Below are 24185 nucleotides of genomic sequence, written 5' to 3'. Positions count from 1 at the left end.
CCTCAGGAAGGGAGAGTTTCTCCAGAGAGGGACATCGTTTCTCCAGAGAGGGACATCTGCGGCCCTTGTGCATTCTCTGCTTTCCTGGCTCAGGAGCAGTAGACTGGGGAGCCCTTCATTCAAGCAGATTCTAATTGTGTTGCCTGGAAAGCAGGGACAATGGATATTGCTGCCTCTTATCTCTCACGTAGCGGTGACTAAGTGTGGCTGTCTCGTGCTTCTTGTGAGGCAGTGGTTCCAAAAGTGTGCTCTGCAGACGGGCAGCCTCCCCGTCACCTGGAAACTTGTTAGAGGTGTAAGTTCTTCAGCTCTGGCCTAGACCGGCTGGATCTAGACCCTGCGACTGGGGCCCAGCCTTCCGCATTTTACAAGTTCTCCAGGTCATTCTGCTGTGATTAAGGCTGCGGGCCGCTGTTGGGAGGTGTTTCTAAGTAAGGATACACAGATTTCCCTCTATTTTGTGAACGTTCTCATAACCCAGGCTTTATTTTTCTGATGTATACATTTTAAACACACACTGAAAATCATAATTTTCCTAGTAGTAATTCAGCTTTCTCTTTACCTTCCCTGATTCACCCACACATAAGCAGTTTTCCTCCCTGATTTATTTCCCTAGCACTTCTTCACCCTTGCTTTAGCCCATTGGGTGCATTATCTCATGTCCCTGTTAATTGCTCACCTTCTCCACTAGCCTTTGGACCCCTTGAGGGCAGGGACCTTGTCACAGGGATCATTGTCTCCCCAAGGCCCAGCACGGTGAAGGGAGCACAGAAAACACACACACACAGTAAATGGGTGTGGAGTAAATACATTGTGCAGTGTTTTATAATTTTCAGAACCATGGGATGGCCTTCAGAAGTGAGCCTGGCAGAGAAGGGAACTGAGATCCAGAGAAGTTAAAGTGACCCGGTGGGTGGATTACAGACCCAGAGCTAAAGGCGAGAGCTTACCTCAGTTTGGGAAGGTTAATGGTCATACTTCCTAAATATTGCCCTCATGAACTCAGCTTAGGAAACCTGGGATACTTTGGTTCCTCAAGGGCAAAGCCCTTGATTTGCTCCCAGACACGCCCCTCCTACCTCCAGCTGTGGTGATGTTCCCAGCTGGGACATCATGTACCACCCAGGATTCTAAGAGAGGGCAGGGGAGGGTGCCAGTTAGTGAGGCACAGTGCAGAGACAGCACAGCAAAGGGAGTCGTGGCAAAAAAAAAAAAAAAAAAAAATAGGAGCAGATTGTAGCATTATCGGAGGAGGTACAGTCTCTGATGTTCGCTTAGTCCTCAGTAAATGGAGCCACAAGGAAAAGATAGGAGCTGCAAGTGAAACCAGGTTTTCTCTCCTTTTTTTTGAGAATTTATTTATTTATGGAGTTGAGGGAGAGCATGCATGAGTAGGGGGAGCGGCAGAGGCAGAAAAAGAAGCAGAGACTCCCCACTGAGCAGGGAGCCTGACACCGGGCTGAATCCTAGGACCCTGGGATCATGACCTGAGCTAAAGACAGGCGCTTAACCGACTGAACCTCCCAGGCCCCCAGAAACCAAGGTTTCAAGCTCAGTTTTGTTCATTGTCAGCAGCACGGAATGAACTTCATGAGCTCTTTTTGTTATGGGAATGGGTTGACTGTGATTGTCACCCACCTCACCTCTCAGCGCCCAGCTCACCTCATCTTCTGTAAGCCTTCTGGCTGGGCTAAGAGGCTGGGGAGAAGCAAGCTATGGTCATGGGGTAAGGAAAGTCACTGGCCCACACAAAGGACAGGGTCTGCATTTTCCCATGTTAAGCTTAACATTGAACTCTACATAATTAAGTCAAATGACTCAGGGTCTTCTGTTTGGACCCCCGGGATACAAGACTTTGTAACACACTTGTAAATCCCCATAAACTGGGGTGGACATAAGCTGATGATGGCATAGGCTGCTCCCCAACACCTCCCTCAAAACATCTGCTTATTAATCACAATGCGGCGCTGTCCCATCAGGCCTTGTTGCCTGTCCTCATAGCTTTGACTTCCACTTGGGAGTAATGACTATACATCTGACCCTTTCTTTCTCCTTAAGCTAAGGTGTCATCTCTCTAATCCCCCGCTGGACACTCTCCATCAACACCCTAACTCAGGATGCTCCAAACTGAATCCATCAACTTGTCTCATCCAGATTCCCTCCCAGCCAGTCTGTCTTTTTCACTGGCAACTTTGTTTTCCTAGCCATTCAGCTTCCAGACCCTCTCAAGCAGCTTTCCTGTAGATTTCAATCTCATTTTTCAGATGTAGTCAGTTGCCAGGTTCTGTCATTTCTTTTGCTGCCCTGCCTGGTCTCCTTCTTTCCACCGCCCCCCCCACCCCCGACTGCCATTCCGGTCAAGGCTGCCATCATATTTCAGGGCTCCATCACCCCAAATCTTGCAGTACTGGAGCTAGGTGTAAATGCAACAGCTGTAAGACACTCCAATCGTCTGTAACCCAGGTCCAAGCTCTTGGGAAAGATACAAGTGAATGGCCAGTTTAAATGAGAAAATAATATAATTTAGGAAGTGATTCATGTTCTTTCTTGATCCCAGCTAGGCATTCAGGGTGGTGACCTGGACAGGAAGAGCTGTGCTAAGAGGTGAAGAGAGCAAAACAGCAAAAATAATCAATGAGTCTATTGCTCCAGTCCCCGATACCCCTGTGGGGAGTTGTGAGAGTGAAAAGTTAATGGGGGGGGGGGCAAGATAATGTGAGCATCCCGGCTATCTCTTCCAAGAGCTCTGCAATTACAAAGTAATTGTGAGCGTATGTGTGAATGGTTTACCTGATCACTTTAATTCCCTCTGCTCTGTAGTTAAGAATCTTAAGGCAGCAAGAAGTTCTATGCCTTGCTGGCAGCCAAGATTAGAACTTGAGATATTTGAATACATGCTTTGAAAAGATGAGGTTGCTCCGGAGAGATCACAGTTAACACCGTACTTCCTAGCAATAAAGATGAGCTGTTCTCGTCCCTGAAAGCCTGTCATTATCTGCAGTTAAGCAAAGAAATGCTAGGGAAGGAAGCTAACTGAAAACACAGGTTGGCGAATTGAACTTTCTTTGCTCGGTGATTCACAGAAATATAGATAATAAGAATGGGACACTTCAAGGGGTATGGACAGGAATTGAGACAGTTTTGGTGGAAGAAAACAAAAAATTTTGGAGCAGAGAAAGAAAAGCATTCAGGACATAACCCAGCAAGATAGGAAAATGAAATATAGAAGCCTCATCAGCTCTAATTAAAGGAAATCAATATTTTAAGCAATGTCTTGCTCAGTAACAGAACAAGGACAAAAATACTTCAGAAATGTGAGCCTCTTAGAAAATAGGAAAGCCAGTTTGCATGGGGAAGCAAGCATGATGAAGAAGCGATCATCATTTCAAAGCCCTTCAAAAGACGACCACTTGGAGGATATGTTATACAGGGAGCTCAAGTGCTTGCTGGAGAAGCAGATCAGACGAGCTTCTAGCCCTGGTAGAATCTATACTTTTTAAGTGCATTTCCTCATCCTGTGAGCTTCAAGGAGCCCAGAGTCATTTCAAGGGAGCAGTTAGCTACCATTTCCCTGGATAGATCTGAAGTAACCTCTTAATGACAGCTTGGGTTACATGTCAGTTACCTCTTAGGAGAACACACACTGGAAAAGATGAAGAGCTATACAAGTGCAGTAGGGTTATTATTATTCACAGGTCCTAGCCAGCTACTCAAGCAAGCTTGCTGGAGAACCCTTTCCAAGCTCCACCTGTCCTTAGGGTCCACGTGATGATCAACCAACAGGCCAATTCTAACTAGATTGGAATCTAACCAGAGTACAGTCTGCCCAGGCCATTCTAATCTAGGAATGGAAAATGTGTGACACGTATGTCACCACCTCCTCTCTCTCACCAGTGCCAGGCATTGATAATCGATCACGGCACTCTCTCTACTGAGCCCAGAGGCAGCTCTTTCCGTTTGTTTGTTTGACAGGTATTTTCTGAGTGCTTTCTTAAGAGCTAGGCAGATCAACAATAGAATATAAACAACACTACAAGCACTATATGCTCAGTGCCAAACAAAAGATACGTAGCCAGTATGACAGCCCGACTCTCCTGGAATTCAATTCCCTGAAACACTGACAATTAATTTTTTAAATTTCATTGCTGTTACAGTTAACGCAGTGCGACTAGTTTTCATGGGCCCGAGATGAATTAATTCCATAAAGAGCCCACGAAGTACTATAGGAAATGCAGAAGTTTCTGTATACCACCCATCAAGAAAGTGAGCTGAGTGTGTTTGAAACTGCTAGGTTCTTCTCCCTCAAGTACCTCTCTGATCTAAGAGAAAAATCCAGATTGGAGTGGATCTGATTGCCATTTTGGGTTAAGTACACTGGATGCCATTTCAGCATCAAATTATTCAATCAAAAACACTTCGAAAATGCTGGAGAGTTGGGTTAGTCAGAATTTTACCACCTGAATACAATGTGCATAATACTGCAGATTTTCCCCCAAGTTTCTAGTGTTGGAGACATTATTTGTGGAGCCTGTGGAAAAATGGCTTACTTGATAGATGGAGACAGGCAGACAGGCAGACAGACAGAAAGAGCACTAGCACTCATAACTTTTCCTATCAAGAGCTCACCTGGAATAGTCTCCATAGACCTTTGATGAGGCTGGCTCTGAGGCTGAGTGGAGGAAGCCCGGATTCATAGTCTCAGGGATTTCAGGCCACAGCCCATAAGATCTCAACCCAAAGAGGAGATGAAAGTAAAGAGACAAAAGAATGACAACAGGAGTAGGTCTGTTTCAGATATATGAGTTGGCAACTAGCTCAGAGTCAACACAGCTCCCCTCCTATTTCATGTCCCAAATTATCATCTGTATAACCCTAACCAGGTAGGGCTGATTCCTCTAAGTCCCTGAGATCCCTGGATGTTCCTGTGGCCAGCGTTCTTGACAGCATCTGAATCTTCAGGTCCTTGACCTGTGTTTTTCCAGATCTCTGAGGCTCCCAGACAGTCTGTGGCCGCAGGATTTTCTCTTTCTGGCTCATGGGGCACTTCTGGAACACGCAGGGTCCTGCTGTCTCAAGGTTTCAGAATTAGAGCGTCTTGTTCAGACTTAGCTACTGAGCCTGGAACTTTGGGGCAGACCAATGAGTCTTTTCCCTCAGTGTCCCCAAGCCTTTCTAGACAACAATCCTTAGTATATCTACAAAACGAGCCTCCTGGGATCCGGGTCTGCCACAAACTGTGCCTGGTCCCTGCCCCACTTTCGGATATACTTCACCACTACCAATGCATCAGCTGTTTGCCCAGAAGAGACGTTTTGGGTTCTTTGATTACTTTCAGTCTCAGTCATGGTACCATACCTTCTGTATGTGATTTTCCTCTGAGAAAGTTTTTGTTTCTATTCCCTTCAGATCTGGATGTACAGGACTTGGCAGTAGGTCAGAGGGGTCCTTATTCCTATCTTTTAAAGGACTACTGCTCCCAGACCACTCCTGTCTAGAGCAGCAGTTAACAATAAGAAAGCTGCCACTGACGGCTGCCAGCTTTCCCTGATGTCCTGCCGCGCTCTGCATGGAGCTTAGACGGGGTCACTTGTCATACAGATGATAAAGGACTCTTGTGTCCAAGGCACAGGCATGGGAATTTAGCAGTGAGAACGCGTGTTCTTGCATTGAAAAGGATGTGGATGCCTGAACTTGAATGACCACCTAGGCGGAGCCCACCCCCACCCTGCTGCTATAGCTTGCAAGATCAAAAGAGCTGTTGTTCCACAGTGCTTCCACTGAAGTTTCCCACTCCCTTGTGTCTGATTGAGGGGCAAGGCCGAGGAAGGCTTGGCGGCCAGTGACCAGGATGTGCAAGTGAGGAAATTGAGCCCGGCTTGGATTTGGCAATTCATAGCATATTGCCTCCTTCACATGGGACTGCCCTGACATGTTGGAGGAGACGGTTTTGAATTCTTCCAAGTTAGTCTCTTGCCTCATTGCTTGGTATGATCTCTTAGTTTCTGAGCTCGGCTCTGCATGAGGAAAGCAGCAGGTATGGTCCCAGGTGCGGCTAAGGAGTTCTTTGCTAGAAAGTCATACGAGATAGGCCAGTGCATAATGGAGTCTGCAGACCCCACTCAGAACGTAACCCCAGTCTTGTGAATCCGTGAGCAGCACAAGGAAATGGTCCCTGCACTGTGCAGGAATCCCAGCAGTCTTATTTGGCAATCTTCTGGTATTTCCCCTGGGGACAGAATGCGTGCTCCCTCTTTCTAGAAGTTCTGCCCCCTCCGGCGGAAGGAGCTCACTTTGGTGTCTCCTACTCTCAAGAACTGTTGGGGCTTTTGCTATCTGTCTGATTAGCCCTCATCTGTGCCCACACCCTTCTGTGTTACCTTGGTGATCCTCCAGAACTTATGATTCTCTTTTGTTCCAGTTCTATCCATGTCGACATTTAAAGCTGATGAGTGCAGGGCAGCCCATCTTTAACCCCACATATAAATACAGTGACTTGCAGGTACTTTTTTCTGAGGTACTTAAAAGATTGGTAAGTATCTGGAAAGCTCTTTGACATTCTCTGAGACAATATTCTATGCCTTTGGAAGGCTCCATTATCGTCACCGAAAGCCAAGATATGCATTTTTCTTTTTTACCTTCACTTTTCATAAAAGGTTATGCTGACGTAGATCTGAGTAACAAAAAAAAATCTTTCTGATGAAATCAGGATAAAGCATAAATAATTCCACACATCATCAAGTGGAGAGAAAGGCTTTGAATTGGTTTCCATGGAAATCTGAAGATGAAGTAAAGTAATAATTTCCAGGCAAAGCAGCTGAATTGAAGATAATGGTAAAAATAGTTTGATAAAGAAAATAGAATAAAGTAATCAAGAAGACTCCAATCAATTATTCCTTTTTGTTTACCTTCAAGTGATTAATTTGTCTGCGTTTATTAACCTGATGAGATTAAGCAGACCTTCCTAGTGATTTATTTCGTAATTGTTTCCAAGGTTTGACATAAGCTGTGGAGTTATTAAAGGTGGAGATTTAAATTCAATTACTCATGAAGCAGGTGGTGCTTTTCTTGAAAGAATATCTGAATTCACGGCCTTCCCGTGTTAACATTATGAGGGAAAATTATTAATTCATCTGATAGTATCTCCCAAAGACTTTTAGAAGTCATTTGACATCCACATACTTCACTAAAAGTCAGCAGCTTCAGAACTGAACTTGTAATGCAGACACTCTAGAGACTGAAAAGAAAGGATTTTATGTTAAAGACTGGTTATTTTTACAATTTCTTTTTCTTTCTTTCTTTCTTTCTTTCTTTCTCTCTTTCTTTCTTTTTTTTTTTTACTGGAGCCTCCCTTGGGGTCTGGACTATGGTACTATCATTAATGGACTCCACCAGCTCAAGCTCTGAATGCCAAAAGGATAGATTTCTTCAAACTTGACCAGTGGTTCGCACTCTCGTTACCTTTGGAGGGCTCACCACTGGATAAGATCATGCTGTATTTTGACAGGAGAAAAAGAGAGAGAGACACACACACACACACACACACAGAGAGAGAGAGAGAGACTGAGCTGGAAAGTATTTAAATGAAATGACTAATTGCTTTTTGTCTCTGTGGTCATTGTTGTATATATTTTTTTCTATTCCTTCTGTGGGTGTAGTAAGGATAGACGGGGTTCTCCAAACACTAATCCAGGCGCCAACTCTCCATCATCTACAAAGGCCCGGAATGCATCTAAGAGTGGGAAGTAAGTGAAAAGTGTCCCTGTGCATAGCATATCACCAAGCCTTGTGCTGTCCTCATTTTGTCTTTCATTCATGCTCATTCAACAAAGATTTGTGGAATGCCGTCTGTGTGCCTCACACTGGGCTAGTCACTGGGGAATGTAAATGAGTAAGGCATGTGTCAAGAATTTCGGGTATACGAAGGACTAAAGATGCAGGAGAGGGATAGGAAAGTCGGGCTGAGTGTGAAGGGCAAGGAGTTAAAGCAATGCAAGATTCGGACTATGTGTTTCAAAAGTGAAAGAAAGAAGCTGCAGCACTGATTCGTCATTGTATGAGTTGCAAAATCCATGAAACTCTTTGACCCATACCCATAAGGTTTAGGATTGAGTTGGAAAAGTCTGGAAAACCATTCCACGAATGTTCTGATTTATGTACATTTCCATTGTAACCATATCGCTGATTTACGTGATATATATATATATTCCTTTCCCAGTAACCAGCATGTACCATGTCCTACATGCAACTGTCTTTGTGGTATTGCCAAAAGTTGTACTGGCTGAGTATCTGTGATGTTAGATTGACCTCTTTGGGTTAATTCCAGAAAACAGCCTCGGCTGATCCAGCCAACTGGATTCAGCAGAGCATGCTGTAACAATGTGGTCCTCTGCAGGTGACATACCTCCGGTTAGGGGCTTCCCCTCCGAAGTGGCTGCAGCCCTCTGGTGAATGACTTGGGTTCTCTGTAGGCTACGTATCTCAGTGGCATAGGGCACTATGACAGGCAGAAATACAGTCCAGAAGGAGGACCCAGCCTGCATCTTGGAGAAGATGAAAGATGCCTTCATCATGCTAAAAGCTCTAATCTAGCAACAAGATATATCACTACAAGAGCATGGCTTTGCAATGGAAGGTGAATTTGTAATGGTCATATATTTTATGTATTCAGTGTCAGACCATAAGAGCTGCATTTGGAATATGATCTTATATTCAATTCCCAAAGTGAAAGAGCCATTGGCTGCCTTTCCCCCCCCCCCCTTTTCTTCTCCTCCTGAATACCATTTCAGGTTTGCCTATCAAGTCAAATGCGGTCTATATTGGAGAATATAGAAAGCAGTGGTGAAGACGTAAGACTGAATCTCCAAGCACTTATAACTCATTTCCGTGATTTATCACCACACACCACAGTCAAAATACTCTATAAGTGATGAAGGAAGGGGATTGATGCACCACAGTCCCAAGCAGATGAACATTTCCAAATTAGTCCCAATTCAACATCAGCATGTGCGCTCAGTGAGCAGATAAGGCACTGGAGAGTCGCTCTCACCACCATGCTCGCAGAAATGGCGGGCCACATCTGGGGCCCTGGTTTTCCCCTGTCACCCTGACAACTACAGGGCACAGTCTCCATGTATTAGACCCTGATGTATCGCGCAGGATGTACCTGATTGCTATTACACTTTGAAAGGGGCACTGTTTGGTGTCTTTTGACTTTGCTGCACTGAGTCTCTTACCTTTTGAGTAAAGAATCTCAGCGTGAGCTGCAAAGGGAGCATTGGCCAAATTTGGGTTCAGATGACAGAGAATGAATATCCAGGTTGTGAACAGTAGGAGGCCCACATAAACACCTTCTTACGTGGATAAATGTGATCTTCTACCACGTTTACTGTATTTGGACACATCCCTCGCGCATTCGGAGCTGGGTGCCTTTTATTGGCCCTGTACGTGACTCATGGATTGAGGGAGTTCCTTGTAATTCTTCATTTTTTTGTTGTTGATTATTAATGAAAACTAAGAAGTTCTCCAATATACTCTTTGTGAACACATGTGCCAGGTCCCTTGATCTGACTTAGGTGCCATTAGCTTTTGGGAGGTTTTAAAAATGATTTCTCTGCACATTTTCTCGCATCTCTGGCTGTCTGTGTTAACAGGAGCAGTAGAGAGCAGTCTCCATATAGTGAGACGGTTTGGGGGCCCTTTCCACCCTTTCCACACCAGTGTATTGCTGTTAGGCACACGTGTTGTAATTTGGAGAGCGTAGTTATTTTCTACATACTTCCTTGGTTTGGGAGTTGGGGTGGTGTGCGGTGTGGGGAGGTAGATTTCTGCACCCTGGAGCTTTTCCCATGATGCACTGTCTCAACGCGCAGCATCCGAGTTGCCGTTCTGCTGGGTTTTTCTCATGTTATTTGACCTAATGAGTGTGATATGGAATCGTTTTTATTTTGAGACCAGAAACAGGCTGGGAGGTAGAAGGCACGGCCCTTTCTTCTCTGAAAAAAAAAAAAAAAAAAGATGTCTCTTGTTTTTTGAAGAAACAAAAAATTCAGAATTCAAGCTGCCTCTGATAACACATTGTGGCTTCGAGAAAACGTAACTAATATGTGTTGAGTGAGCATTCTGAACCAACCTCTACCGAGCACCTGACAGTTTTGTCTCCTTAATCCTGAACCACCAAAGCTTTTGAAATAGGCACTCTTATTTCTGTTTTATACATGAGGAAATTGGAGAGGATAGTATGTGCCTCCATGGGGGGGGGGGGTCTCCAGATGGATAATTTCGGTAAATAGCTTTTTTAAGTTTAATTACTTTAAGACAACTGAAATATATTGAAGGTTTATTTTTGCCATTGTGCCAAACGCTGGGGTCTCATAGACAAATACAAGGTATAATATGTGCCTTCAAGGAGCTCACAGTCTCTGTGTGGAGAGGAGAGGGGACAGGATGACAAGATGGTATTTACAGTGAAGCAGTCCCAGGCTGCTACTGTTGGAGCCCAAATTGTCACCCCTAACCAGTGCCACGGTTGCAGTGGGGAAGACGCTATGTGGAGATATCAGTGAAGGCTTCTGAGAAGGGACCCCTGAACCCTTTCATTTGCCCACTTTCTTCTCAGGTAGCAAGGTGAGGTCAGAGAAGGAAAATGTGTGGTAATCACGAAGGTGGGCAGAATCCCCCAAACTGGTGAAAAGAACATTTTGGGGCTGCGAATTAGGTAAAAACTAAAACCAAATGGCCAATTCTGCACTTTTGGGGGGACTTCAATGCATCAGAGGCCAACTGAGATATAGTGAAAGCATGCAGAGTAGCTTAAGAAACCAACAGCTTGAAAGTTGTGTCACTTCTGCCCCCTCTGTTTCATTGCCCGCATCTGAAGCTGGGTAGCCAGCCCTCTGTTTCAGGCAGGAACAGATGGAATGGGACAGATCTGAGCAGCAGAGCCAGACCGCCCTGGCAATGACTTTCAGGGGGATACATGCACTTTCCTCTATGCCAACAGTGAGCCAAATTGACAAGGCAGAAAGAAAACCTCAGTGCAGCCCCATAACTCTGATAACTGGAAGCATAGGTTTTGCAGAGGTTGACCAATGACTAGCCAGGCTGGGTCACTACATTTAACCACACATTTGATTCCCTTTGGTAATACAGATCTGTTATTCCTTTGAACACATCACACCGGAATCAATCCATTTACCTACCCATTGGGTTATTCCTAGCCAGCACATAAACTGTCAAGGCTGAGCATACATGGCAGTGACAAGGAGCCATTGTGAATTTTCATGTTGTATCAGAACACACTTTACAGGAGATGAACTCTTTTGCTGAACAGATAAGGACACTAGGACTCAAGAAGGGTCAGTCACTTTCCCAAATACATGCATCAGTTAGTAGCAGAGGCCAGCCTAAATCCCAGTCTAATATTTGTCCCCTGCTCTTTTTACTACAATGTATGCTACATTTCTTCTCCCAGATAGCAAGGTACTTCAGCTAATCACACCAAAGGAGCCTCAGAACCTGATCTCAGGATGTCCAGCTAAGTGCTCTGCCCTCCATATACTATGATACCTGTGTTGGGTAGGTTCTGTCAGCCGCTGTGAAAATGGAGACTTAGGGGGGAAATTAGAATCATTTCATTTAAAAAAAAAAAAATGTAGCCATAGTGATGATGAAAGGAAGTAGTGTGCACTTTTTTTTTTTTTTTTTTTTTTTTTAATTTTTTATTTTTTATAAACATATATTTTTTATATACATATATTTTTATCCCCAGGTCTGTGAATCACCAGGTTTACACACTTCACAGCACTCACCAAATCACATACCCTCCCCAATGTCCATAATCCCACCCCCTTCTCCCCAACCCCCTCCCCCCGGCAACCCTCAGTTTGTTTTGTGAGATTAAGAGTCAATTATGGTTTGTCTCCCTCCCAATCCCATCTTGTTTCATTTATTCTTCTGTGCACTTTTTAAACACTTTCCTTTTGCTCTAAACTAACATCATTCTTGTTGTGTTTGGGCAGTCACCCATTTTCAACATTCTTGTTGAGTGATCGTAAGTCTTTAACACCTTTTCATTAAGGAAGCAATAGAGAGAACTCATAGATCTCCCTCAAATCAGCCATCCAAGGTTGAGGGTGTGTGTGTGTATGTGTGTCTGAAATGTTTTCCACATAGGCTCAGGCTATGGAATGACAAGAGCCAAGTTCCATTTTCAGATACTAGTGAAGACCATGAATATTACAGGACCAGGGCAGAGAACCCAAGCACAGTGTCTGGTAAATGATGCCATAAATATTGAATTAAGTACCATAAATGTTGCCTTAAATGAATTAAGCCAGGGATGCTAAAATGGATAAAAAGGACTGCAGATGGGGAATATGAGGACCAAGTCAACCTTGTTCACTTCACACATCTGCCTGGAGCTGACCCTAGTAGCAGATGCTACAGGAAGATGGACTCCAACCTGTCTTGGCCCAAGTTGTCTCATAATGAGCAGACCTATTTATCTATTCAGTTAGGAGCACATAGCTTCATAAATAAACTAAACACACCAACACTCTCTTGGTTTTGGTTGGCAGGAGCCAAATGAAAACATTTCCTGCTTTAATAAGAAGGGAAGTCTTACTTCCTTTCTGGACGGAAGGAAATGGACTTTATGGACTCAGCATATAGTGCAAATTGAGCTGTTTACACGTGCATTCCTGGGGTTGAACCCTGCACGCCATGATCTCATGATTATGTCCTTTCCTCTAATTGAGAGCCATGCATTTCTTTTAAGACAGTAGTCTGACTATTGCTAAAGCCTCCAGTTTTGCCTCTGATATGGAAGTGTGTGTGTGTGTGTTCACTTCAAAATGTTTGTGTGCTATATGGACATAACAATCAGGTAGCCAAGTATTCAACTTGTCAGATAGTCTTAGTATACTGTTTTACATGCTGATGATGGCAGTAGTGCCTTAGCTTAGCTGTACGGCTATGTCTAATATCACAAAGGCTTGTGACAAAGCAAAGCGCTGAACTGACTGCTCTCTCTGTCTCTGTCTCTCTTTGCAACTGCTCCTTTGTAGGGAAAAGCAAATGACAAAAACAGAAACTGATGTCAGAATGTATTCCTAAAAATGGCTCTAAGTGTGCCTGAGAATCATTTGTAGCCTAATTGCCTTTTCCTCTAATATTCCCCTTCCGGGATAGTGTGAGACTTTTGGTCATAATAAAAAAAAAAAGTCAGATCTGTTCCAGAAAGTGCATTCATTAACAAGGCAGGAAAGTAGCCTAAGACATTTAAAAGATTTCCAATAACAAGGGGTAAATAACACACAGGCTGTGCATACTTTGAGGTTTAACCTAGAGCTAATGGCTGCAGCACAGAGCTGTTCAAAGATTGCTTGAAATAAATGAATCATGTAGCCTTGTGTGTATTCTAAAGGACATCAGCTTTGGAATCAGAGAGACCTGGATTTGAATCCTGGCTCCACCGCCAATTAACTTTGTACCAACCTCATTGGGCCATTGTGATGATGAAATGCCATAATCTAAGGTAAGGTCTCCCAGTACCTGGCACAGGACAAGTACTTAATAATGTCACCTAGTGATTATGCTGGTTTCAGCTGCCAACCTATTGCAGCTGGGAATGTTGTGACCTGGCCAGTATAGTTCTGAACAAATGAGAGCTCTGGGTGGTGCAGCTTGCCTGGTTATCTTCTTTGCCAGCTCTGGAGATGGGAAAGCAGAAGCCCCAGAACCATCGGCAACACATAAGTAATTCCTGAAGATTAGGTTAGACAAGATATTATTAGTAGATCCAGGAAGAAATAGTTCAACCATGGAAACATTTTCTAACAGGTCCACATGTATCTCTGTGATGGTTAGGATGAAGAGTACACTTACTAACATAATAGATGCCCCCCAAATATCTGACTGTCCCTGCTGGTCATGGCTCTACAGCTTCATTAGGAAGAGTGATTCTGTTAATGGAGCTTTGGAAAGCAGGAGCCATCTTTCTCCCTCTCGCCTGCCATACAAAATCATGGAGCAAACATGTTGCTCCCTAGAACACAGGTCCTTGATAACTTCTTTTTCCTCTGAAATATACAAGACTGAGAACTCTCCCTTGCATTGTTCTGGCACAGCTGAGTTATGTCCAGTTTCCAGGGATTGGCTAGAATTCCTCTCCTGCTCTCCCACTCAAGAAAGCCCAGGCAAACAAGGAAGAGTGATGTGAAACAGGACTCCCCTATTTTCCTCCAAGTAATAAATCTCTGTCTCTGTCTCTTTTTTCTTCTGCCCTCCTTCTCTTCCACCTCCCATCTATCTGTCCGTCCACCCACCTGTCAATGCTACATCTGACCTTTCACCCCAATATTCTTAGGTCTCATACCAGCTCTTTCTGAACTGAGGGGATTACAGAGGCTAAATAAATAGCATCTTCTAATGCCTCCAGGCCAAATCCGTGTTTTTCAGAAAACCAACTTATTAAACATGGCCCATTGTGGTTTTCAGTACTAAGAAAGTACGAGAACATGGGGCAAAATTGATGTGCTATCTAAATAATTATTATGAACCCATCAGTGACTAAAAATCTAGAATGTAGAGTAGAACTTTTTAATTTGATGAAATGCAATTTATCATTTTTTTCTTTTCTGGATTATGCTTTTGGTATGGTATCTAAAAAATCTTTGCCTAACCCAAAGTTGTAAAGGTTTTTACCTGTGTTTTCTTCTAGATGTTTTATATAGTTTTAGGCATTACATTTAGGGCAATTATTCAATTTGAGTTAAATTTTGTATATGGTGCAAGGTTGAGATCAAAGTTCTGTTTTGTTTTACACATGGATATCCAGTCATTCCAGTACCATTTCACTAGAAGAATATATTTTCCATATATATTTATATTTCCATATATATATTTTATATATAATATATATATTTCCACATATATATGGCTACCTATATATATGGGTATATATATATATACATATATATATATATATTTTGTGTGTGTGTGTGTGTGTGTGTGTGTATTTGGGGCTACATATATATATGGGTCTATTTTTAGAGTCTCGATTAATTGATATGTTTACCCTTATGCCAATTCCACATTGTCTTAACTACTCTGGCTTTATAATAAGTCTTGAAATCAGATGGTATGAGTCCCTCAACTTCATTCTTCTTTTCAAAGTTCTTTGGGATATTCTAAGTCCTTTGCATTTTCATGCGAATTTTAGAATCAGCCTATACGTTTATAGGAAAAGAAAAAAGCCCTGCTGGGATTTTGGAAAAGATTGTGTTGAATTTATATATCAAGTCTTAGGAGAGGGTGGATTAAGATGGCAGTATAGGAAAAACATGAACTCACCTGCTCCCATGAACATACCAAATCTACAGCTGCAGATAGAAAAATTCTTTGAAAAAGACCTGAAAACACGCTGAATAGCTCCTTCACAGCAAAGGGTAAAAAGACCAGATTGAGATGAGTAGGTGAGACAGAAACATGGTCTTGCCAAAAACCCCACCCCTGGCATGACAACCCACGGGTAGGTGAGATCTCACAAACATAAGGTATATCCCCTAGGAGTGAGGGGTTCAAGCCCCACATCTGGCAACCCTAACCCTTGGGACCTGCACCAGTGAGACAAGTCTCCAAAACATCTTTGAAAATGTTTTGGCTTTGAAAAAAATGGCTTAAGTCCAGGAGACCCAAAGGGCTGGAGGAAACTGAGACTGCTCTTAACAGGTTCAGGTACAGACTCACTTGCCCTGAGACTCATGGCAAAAGCAGCAGATTGAAAAATGCCTAGATCATATGTGAAGGTGATTCACTGGCTAATTTTAAAGTGTCTGCTGAAGGCACAGGGATGTGTTGGAACTCTCTCTGGGGATGGAGTCACTTGAAGATGCCATATCTGCACTCTCCTTCTGCCTGGCTAGTGCTCCATGCCCTGGACTATTGTTCCCCATGACTCTGCCCCATCAAACCTGTTGGGTGGGCTCACCACAGCTGCATGCTCCCCTGTGACCCAGCCAAACCCAGTAGATGGATACAATCTATATAGGAAATGCCCTTTGAACACCTGGCTCTGGTGGTCAGTGGAGTGGGGTGGAACTTATGTTTCTAGACCCCACAGAACTGAAACAATTGAAGAGACAGTTCTTGGCAGGCTACTGCCTCCAGGGGACTGCAGACAAGAAACTGAGACACACTCCTTGTTTTCCTATGACCACTCCTTCAAGACTGGGAGAGATTGGTGTTTTGCCTAACATAGGACAAATATGGAGAGTCCAACAAAATGAGGAAACAAAGGGGTGTGTTTCAAATGAAAGAAGATAAAACCCTGGTGGGGAGAACTTAGTGAAAGGGAGATAATTTACTCAATAAAGAGTTGAAAGAAACAATTGTAAAGATGTTCATTGATCTCAGGAGAAGAACGAATGAGCACAGAGAGAATGTCAACAAAGTGACAGAAAAATATAAGAAAGCACTAAACAGAAGTCATGCAGCTAAAAAATAAAATAATTAAACTGAAAAGTACACTATAGAGATTCAATAACAGACTAAATGAAACAGAAGAAGGGATTAGGGGCCTGGAATACAGGGGATTAGAGGTCACTCAAGTGGAGCAACAAAAAGAAAAAAAGAATTCTTTTTTTTTTTTTTTAAGAAAAAAAGAATTCTTAAAAAATGAAGTAGTTTAAGAGACCTATGGGACAACATCAAGTAGAACAATACTTATATAATAGGAGTCCCAGAAGGAAGAGAGAGAGAGAGAGACAGAGACAGAAAACTTATTTGAAGAAATAATGGCTGAAAACTTCCCTAACTTAGGGAAAGAAACAGATATCCAGCTCCAAGAAGCCCAAAAAGCTCCAAATAAGACAAAGCCGAAGACAGCGACACCAAGACACATTAAAAATTAAAATGTCAGAAGTTAAACCTCAAGAGAGAGTCTTAAAAGCAGCAAGATAAAAAGAAGCCATTATGTACAAGGAACCCCCCCCCCCACCATAAGACTGTCAGATGATGTTTTTCAGCAGAAACTCTGCAGATCAGAAATGAGTGACATGATATATTCAAAGGGTTGAAAGCAAAAACTTCCAAACAAGAATTTTCTACTTGGCAAGGTTATGATTCACAATTGAAGGTGAAAGAAAGTTTTCCAGACAAGAAAAACTAAAAGAGTTCACCACCAGTAAACCAGCCTTATAAGAAATGTAAAAAGATTTCTTTAAGTTGAAAAGCATTAGTTAGTAACAAGAAAACATACAAAAATAAAAATCTAACTGGCAAAGCTAAGTATGTATTAAAGGTAGTAGACTAATCACTTATAGAGCTAGATGAAGGTTAAAAGACAAAACTAGTGAAACTAGTAAAAATAACTAAACTACAACAATTAATTAAGGGATACACAAAATAAAAGATGTAAAATATGACATTATTATATCACATGTGTATGTGGAGAGTAAAAATGTAGTCTTAGAATGTGTTCATACTTAACTTACCATTAGTCTATGTTGATACATAGATAGGCTGATATACATAAACTTCATGATAATGACAAAGCAAAAACCTATAGTAGATACACAAGAAATAATGAGAATGAAATCTAAACATAACACTAAAGAAAGCCATGCACTATAAGGAAGGAGAGCAAGAGAAGAAAGGAACAGAGAGGAACTACAAAACCTCCAGTAAGCAATTAATTAACAAGTATGGTAGTGAGCAGCTTTGGTAGTGAGCACATACCTATATAGAATTAATTTTAATGTAAATGGACTAAATTCTGTAATCAAAAGACATAGAGTGGCTGAATGAATTAAAAAACAACACCCATCTACATGCTGCCTACCTCAGATAGAAGGTCACACAGACTGAAAGTGAAGAGGTGGAGAACAATGTTTCATGCAAATGGAAAGAAAACTGAGTAGCTGTTCTCCTATCAGACAAAAATAGATTTTAAAACAAAAAATGTAATAAAAGACAAAGATGAGCATGGTATAATGATAAAGAGGTCAATCCAGCAAGAAGATATAACAGTTGTAAATATTCATGCACACAACTTGGGAGCCTCTAAATATATAAAACAAATATTAACAGACCTAAAGGGAGAAATCAACAGCAATACAATAATAGGGGAATTTAATGCCCTAATTGTATTATTGGATAGATCATCCAGACAGAAAATCAGTAAAGAAACTTCAACCTTAAAGGATACATAGAATACATTAGATCAGATGAAGTTTATATATATATATGACATTTCATCCAAATGCAGCAGAATATACATTCTTCTTTTTTTTTTTAAAGATTTTATTTATTTATTTGACAGACAGAGATCACAAATAGGCAGAGAGGCAGGCAGAGAGAGAGGAAGGGAAGCAGACTCCCCACTGAGCAGAGAGCCTGATGCGGGGCTTGATCCCAGGACCCTAAGATCATGACCTGAGCCAAAGGCAGTGGCTTTAACCCACTGAGCCACCCAGGCGCCCCAGAATACACATTCTTCTTAAGTGCCCATGAAACATTCTCCAGGATAGAACATATGTGATAAAATAAGTCTCAATATGTTTAAGAAGATTAAAATTATATCAAACATCCTTTCAGACCACAATGGTATGAATCTGGAAATCAATCACAAAAAGAAAACTGAAAAAAAATCACAAATATGTAGAGATTAAACATGGTACTGAATAACCAGTGGATCAACAAAGAAGTCAAAAGAGAAAACAGAAAATACCCTAAGACAAATGAAAATGCAACATACCAGAATCAACAGGATGCAGCAAAAAATTGTTCTAAGAGGGAAGTTCATAGAGATACAGGCCTACAGCAAGAAATATGAAAAATCTCAAACAATCTAGTGGAACTAGAAAAAAGGAACAAACAAAGCACAGAGTTAGTAAGAGGAGGAAATAATAAAGACCTGAGCAGAAATAAATGAAATAGAGACTAAAAAGACAACAGGAAAGATCAATGAAATGGAGAGCTGGCTCTTGAAAAGATCAACAAATTTGATAAATCTTTAGCTGACTCACTAAGAAAAAAGAGAAGGTTAAAATAAAATCAGAAATGAAAGAAGGGAAGTTATAACTGATACCAAAAAATACAAAGGATCATAAAAGACTACTATGAACAGGCATATGCCCACAAATTGGACAACCTAAAAGAAATGGATAACTTCCTAGAAACAAACACCATTCCAAGACTGAATCATGAAGAAAGTAAATCTGAATAAATCTATTACTAGCAAGGACACCAAAAGTTTAGAAAAAGATGGCTTCACTGGTGAATTATGCCAAACATTCAAGAAGACTTAACACTTATTCTTAAACTCTTCCACAAAACTGAAGAAGAAGGAACACTTTCAAACATTTTCAGAGGCCAATGTTGCCCAGATACTGAAACCAGACAAGGACACCACAAAACAGAGAAAATTACAGGCCAGTATCCCTGATGAACACAGACGCAAAAATCCCCAAGAAAATATTAGCAAACCAATGCAACAATACTTTAAAAAACATCATACACCATGATGAAGTGGGATTCATTCTAGGAATGAGGGATGGTTCAACATCAACAATGCAATCAATGAGATATACCACATTAACAAAATGAAAGATTAAAATCTTATGATCATCCAAGAGATGCAGAAAAAGCATCTGACAAAATTCAAAATCCATTTATTGGATTTATTGGGAGTTTTAAAAAACTCTCAAGGAAGTGGGCATGAAGGAAATATACCTCAACATAATAAGAACCATTTATGACAAGGCCACAGCTAACATCATACTCAATGGGGAAAAGCTGAAAGCTTTAACTCTAAGATCAGGGACAAGACAAAGATGCCTGTTTTCACCACTTTTATTCAGGAAATCTTTATTCTTTTATTCTTGGAAATCTTGGCTGGGGCAAGAAGTAAAACTGTCACTGTTGGGGGATAACATAAAATTATATATGGAAAACTCTAAAATCTCCACCAAGAAACTGTTAGAACTAATAAATGAACTTGGTAACATTTCAGGATACAAAATTAATACATGAAAATCTGTTGCATTTTTATAAACTAACAATAAACTATTAAAAGGGAAATTAAGAAAACAATCTCATTTACAGTCACATCAAAAAGAATAAAATACCTAAAAATAAATTTAACCAAAGAAGTGAAAGACCTTTATCCTGAAATCTGATCAATGAATTTGAAGAAGACACAGATAAATGGAAATACATTCCATGTTAAGTGATCAGAAGAATTAATATTGTTAAAGCGTCCATATTACCCAAAGCAATGTGTAGATTCAATGCAATGCCTATGAAAATCTCAATGGCATTTTTCACAGACATAGAATAAACAATCCTTAAATTTATATGAAACCATAAAAGATCCCCAATAGCCAAAACAATCTTGAGAAAGAATAATAAGGCTGAAGGCATCATATCCCCCCGATCTCAAACTATATTACAGAGCTATAGTAATCAAAACAGTATGATACTGGCATAAAAACAGCACCTAGATCAATAGAACAGAATAGAGAGCCCAGGTATACACCCATGCATATATTGTCAATTAATTTACAACAAAAAAAGGCAAGAATGTACAATGGGAAAAAGATATTCTCTTCTATAGATGGTGCTGGGAGAACTGGACAATTACATGCAAAATGATGAAACTGTACCATTAACTTAACACCACACACAGAAAATAATTCATAATGGATTAAAGACTTGAATATGGGACTAGAAACCACAAAACTCCTAGAAGGAAACATAGGCAATGATCTTCTTGACATTGCTTTCAGGGGTATTTTTTTTGGATGTGACTCCAAAGGCAATGGAAACAAATGCAAAAATAAACAAATGGGACTACATCAAACTGAAAAGTTTCTGCATAGTGAAGGAAGCCATCAACAAAATGAAAAGCAGCCTACTTAACGGAGAAGATATTTGCAAGTCAGACATCTGATGAGGGGTTAATATTCAAAATATACAAAGACTTCATACAAACCAACTACAAAAAAAAATCCAATTAAAAAATGGGCAGAAGAACTGAATAGACATTTTCCCACAGAAGACATTCAGTTGCCACCAGGCACATGAAAAGATGTTCAGCATCACTAATCATTAGGGAAATGCAAATTAAAACCACCAGGAGATATCATTGCACAACTTGTCAGAATGGCTATTATAAAAAAGATAAGAAATAACAAGTGTTGGCAAGAATGTAGAGGAAAGGGAACTCTTGTGCACTGTTGGTGGGAATATAAAGTGGTGCGGCCACTGTGAAAAACAGTATGGAGGTTCATTGAAAAACTAAACATGGAACTATCATATGATCCAGCAATTCCACTTCTGCATCCCTGTCTGAAGAAAATAAAAGCACTAATTTAAAAAGAAATATGCCGCGGTTGCTAAACTGTGGAAAGAACCAAGATGTCCTTCAATGGACGAATGGATAAGGAAGATGTGGTCCATATACACTATGGAGTATTATGCCTCCATCAGAAAGGATGAATACCCAACTTTTGTAGCAACATGGACGGGACTGGAAGAGATTATGCTGAGTGAAGTAAGTCAAGCAGAGAGAGTCAATTATCATATGGTTTCACTTATTTGCAGAGCATAACAAATAACATGGAGAACATGGGGAGATGGAGAGGAGAAGGGAGCTGAGGGAAGCTTGGAAGGGGAGGTGAACCATGAGAGACTATGGACTCTGAAAAACAACCAGAGGGTTTTGAAGGGGTGGGGGGGTGGGAGGTTGGGGGAGTCAGGTGGTGAGTATTAAGGAGGGCTCTTATTGCATGGAGCACTGGGTGTGGTGCAAAAACAATGAATACTGTTACGCTGAAAAGAAATTTAAAAAAAATAAAAATAAAAGAGATTATGCTCTCCAAAAAAAAAAAAAAATATATATATATATATATATATATATATATATATATATATATATATATTTACACATGCACCCCTATGTTCATTGCAGCATTATTCACAATAGCCACAATATGGAAACAAAGTGTCCATTGATGGATGAAGGTATAAAAAAGATGTGTTACATATGTCTGTATAATGGAATACTATAAAGGCATCAAAAAGAATGAAATCTTGCTGTTTGCAACAACAAGGATGGAGCTTGAGGGTATGGTGCTAAATGAAATAAGTCAGAGAAAGACCAATACCACATGATTTTACTTATATGTGGAATCTAAAAAACAGAACAAATGAACAAACAAAACAAACTAAAACTCATAGATGCAGAGAACATGTTGGTTATTGCTAGAGCAAAGGTGGTTTTGGAGGTATGTAAAATGGGAGAAGGGATTCAAGAGGTACAAACTTCCAATCACAAAATAAATGAGACATGGATATGTACTGTACAGTATGGTGACTATAGTAATAACATTTTATTGCGTAGTAATAACATGGTAATGGGGGAACTAGATTTATTGTGGTGAACATTTTGTAGTGTATATGAATATCAAATCATTGTGGTGTAGGTCTGAAACTAACATAATGTTGTATGTCAGTTATACCTCAATTAAAGTAATTGGGGAAGAACTGACATCTTACCGCTATTTCTCCATTTATTTGGATCTTCTTTTATTTCACTCAGCAGTGCTTTTTAGTTTTCAGTGTACATGTCTTTCGTATGTTTTGTTGTATGTATCCCTAAATATTTCATACTTTTGATGTTATGATAAGTATTTTTTGGATTTCTAATTGCTCATTTTTCATATATACAAGTATAATTGATTTTTGTATATTAATCTTATGTCCTGTGAACTTGCTAAACTCACTTATTAGTTCAAGGAGCTTTTTGTAGATTCCTTTGAATTTCCTACATAGACAATTATGGCATCTATAAATAAAAAGTTTGATTCCTTTTTTCCAATATGGATGCCTTTTTTCTGGCCTTATTGCACTGGCTAGAACCTCTAGTACAATGTTGACTAGGTTTGGGTTTTTTTGTTGTGCAAAGAATTTCCACAAATTTATCAAAAATGTGTAAAAAGACACATTTAACAAATGGAGAGATAGTTGAACAATGATAGTATTCCCTAAAGATGCTATTTTGGGGACAAATGATTGATGCCTTTATCACCTGACTAAAGCTAGTTTCCCAAACTACTGCACAGAAATTGCATCAGAAAGAGAGTAGATCCTATTCATGGAGATGCAGAACAAAAAGCAAGAAACACAATGAAAAATAAAGCCTAAAGTTCATAGAATCTCATACACTCTTCCCATTATTCTCATTCTCTTATTTGTGCTCTCTTCGTCTCTCTCTCTCTCTCTCTCTCTCCTCTTTTTCTCTGCCCTTCTCTCCTTTCATGAGTTCTTGAAAAACAACAGTATAGTGTAATGATTAAGATGACACATTCTAGAGCCCAGTTGCTCCTTTAAAATCCCAACACTTCATAAATAAAATCTTTAAAAAATAAAATAAAATCCCAACACTTCCACGGGGAAGTTAATCTCTCTGTGTATCAGTTTTTTCACTTATAAAAAGAGAATACTAAAAAAAAAAAAAGGATACTAAGAGTGTCTGCTTCATAGAATTTTCTCGAGGATGAAATTCTCCATTCATTCAAACATTTTGTTGAGTGCTTAACTAGGTACCGGGTACTATTATAGGCTCTGAGGATACAGCAAATAACAAAAGAGAGAGCAGTCCCTGCCTTTATGGCCCTTCTAGTGGAGAAATACTGTCACTAAACAAATAGGGGGACCCGGGTGGCCCAGTTGGTTAAGCATCTGCCTTCAGCTCAGGTCATGATCCTAGGGTCCTGAAGCAGAGAGTCTACTTCTCCCTGTCCCTCTGCATGCCTCTTTGCCTGCTTATGTTCTCTCTCTCTCTCTCTCTCTCTCTCTCCCAAATAAATAAATTAAATCTTTAAACAAACAAATAAAATATACAGTATTTTAAAAGGGAATAAGTCATAAGTGGGGACAGGGACATGTCAGGGGTATAGGAAGTGGTACAGGCAGTAAATGTGTAAATTTAAATAAAGTGGTTAGGGAAGACCTTACTGGAAGGAGACATTTGAGAAAAGACTTAACATATTTAACAAGGTAACCAATGTAAAGGAATTAGAACCATTCTTCACATATTACAAGCTTATAATAATTTTTATTAGCTGCAATTTATTGAGTGCTCTCCATGTTTCAGGTACTATGCAAGGTTCTTTACAGAATAT

General features: G+C 40.5%; 1 protein-coding gene across 3 annotated transcripts in view; it reads left to right on the top strand.

Annotated features, from left to right (window-relative positions):
* HS6ST2 (heparan sulfate 6-O-sulfotransferase 2) overlaps positions 1–24185 on the top strand; it is a 280792-nt gene that overhangs the window by 228192 nt on the left and 28415 nt on the right. For 2 of the 3 annotated variants that reach the window (XM_059157786.1, XM_059157785.1), the window contains one exon: positions 7656–7742. The exons of the other annotated variant lie outside the window; for it this stretch is intronic. In XM_059157786.1, coding sequence (XP_059013769.1) covers positions 7656–7742 — 87 coding nt within the window. The remainder of the gene's footprint in view (positions 1–7655; positions 7743–24185) is intronic. 3 annotated transcript variants of the gene reach the window in all.

The sequence above is a fragment of the Mustela lutreola genome, chromosome X (assembly GCF_030435805.1).
Source record: "Mustela lutreola isolate mMusLut2 chromosome X, mMusLut2.pri, whole genome shotgun sequence".
NCBI classification, from domain to species: Eukaryota; Metazoa; Chordata; class Mammalia; order Carnivora; family Mustelidae; genus Mustela; species Mustela lutreola.
Note: the sequence above shows the minus strand (reverse complement) of the source record. Positions and strands in the feature narration are given on the sequence as shown.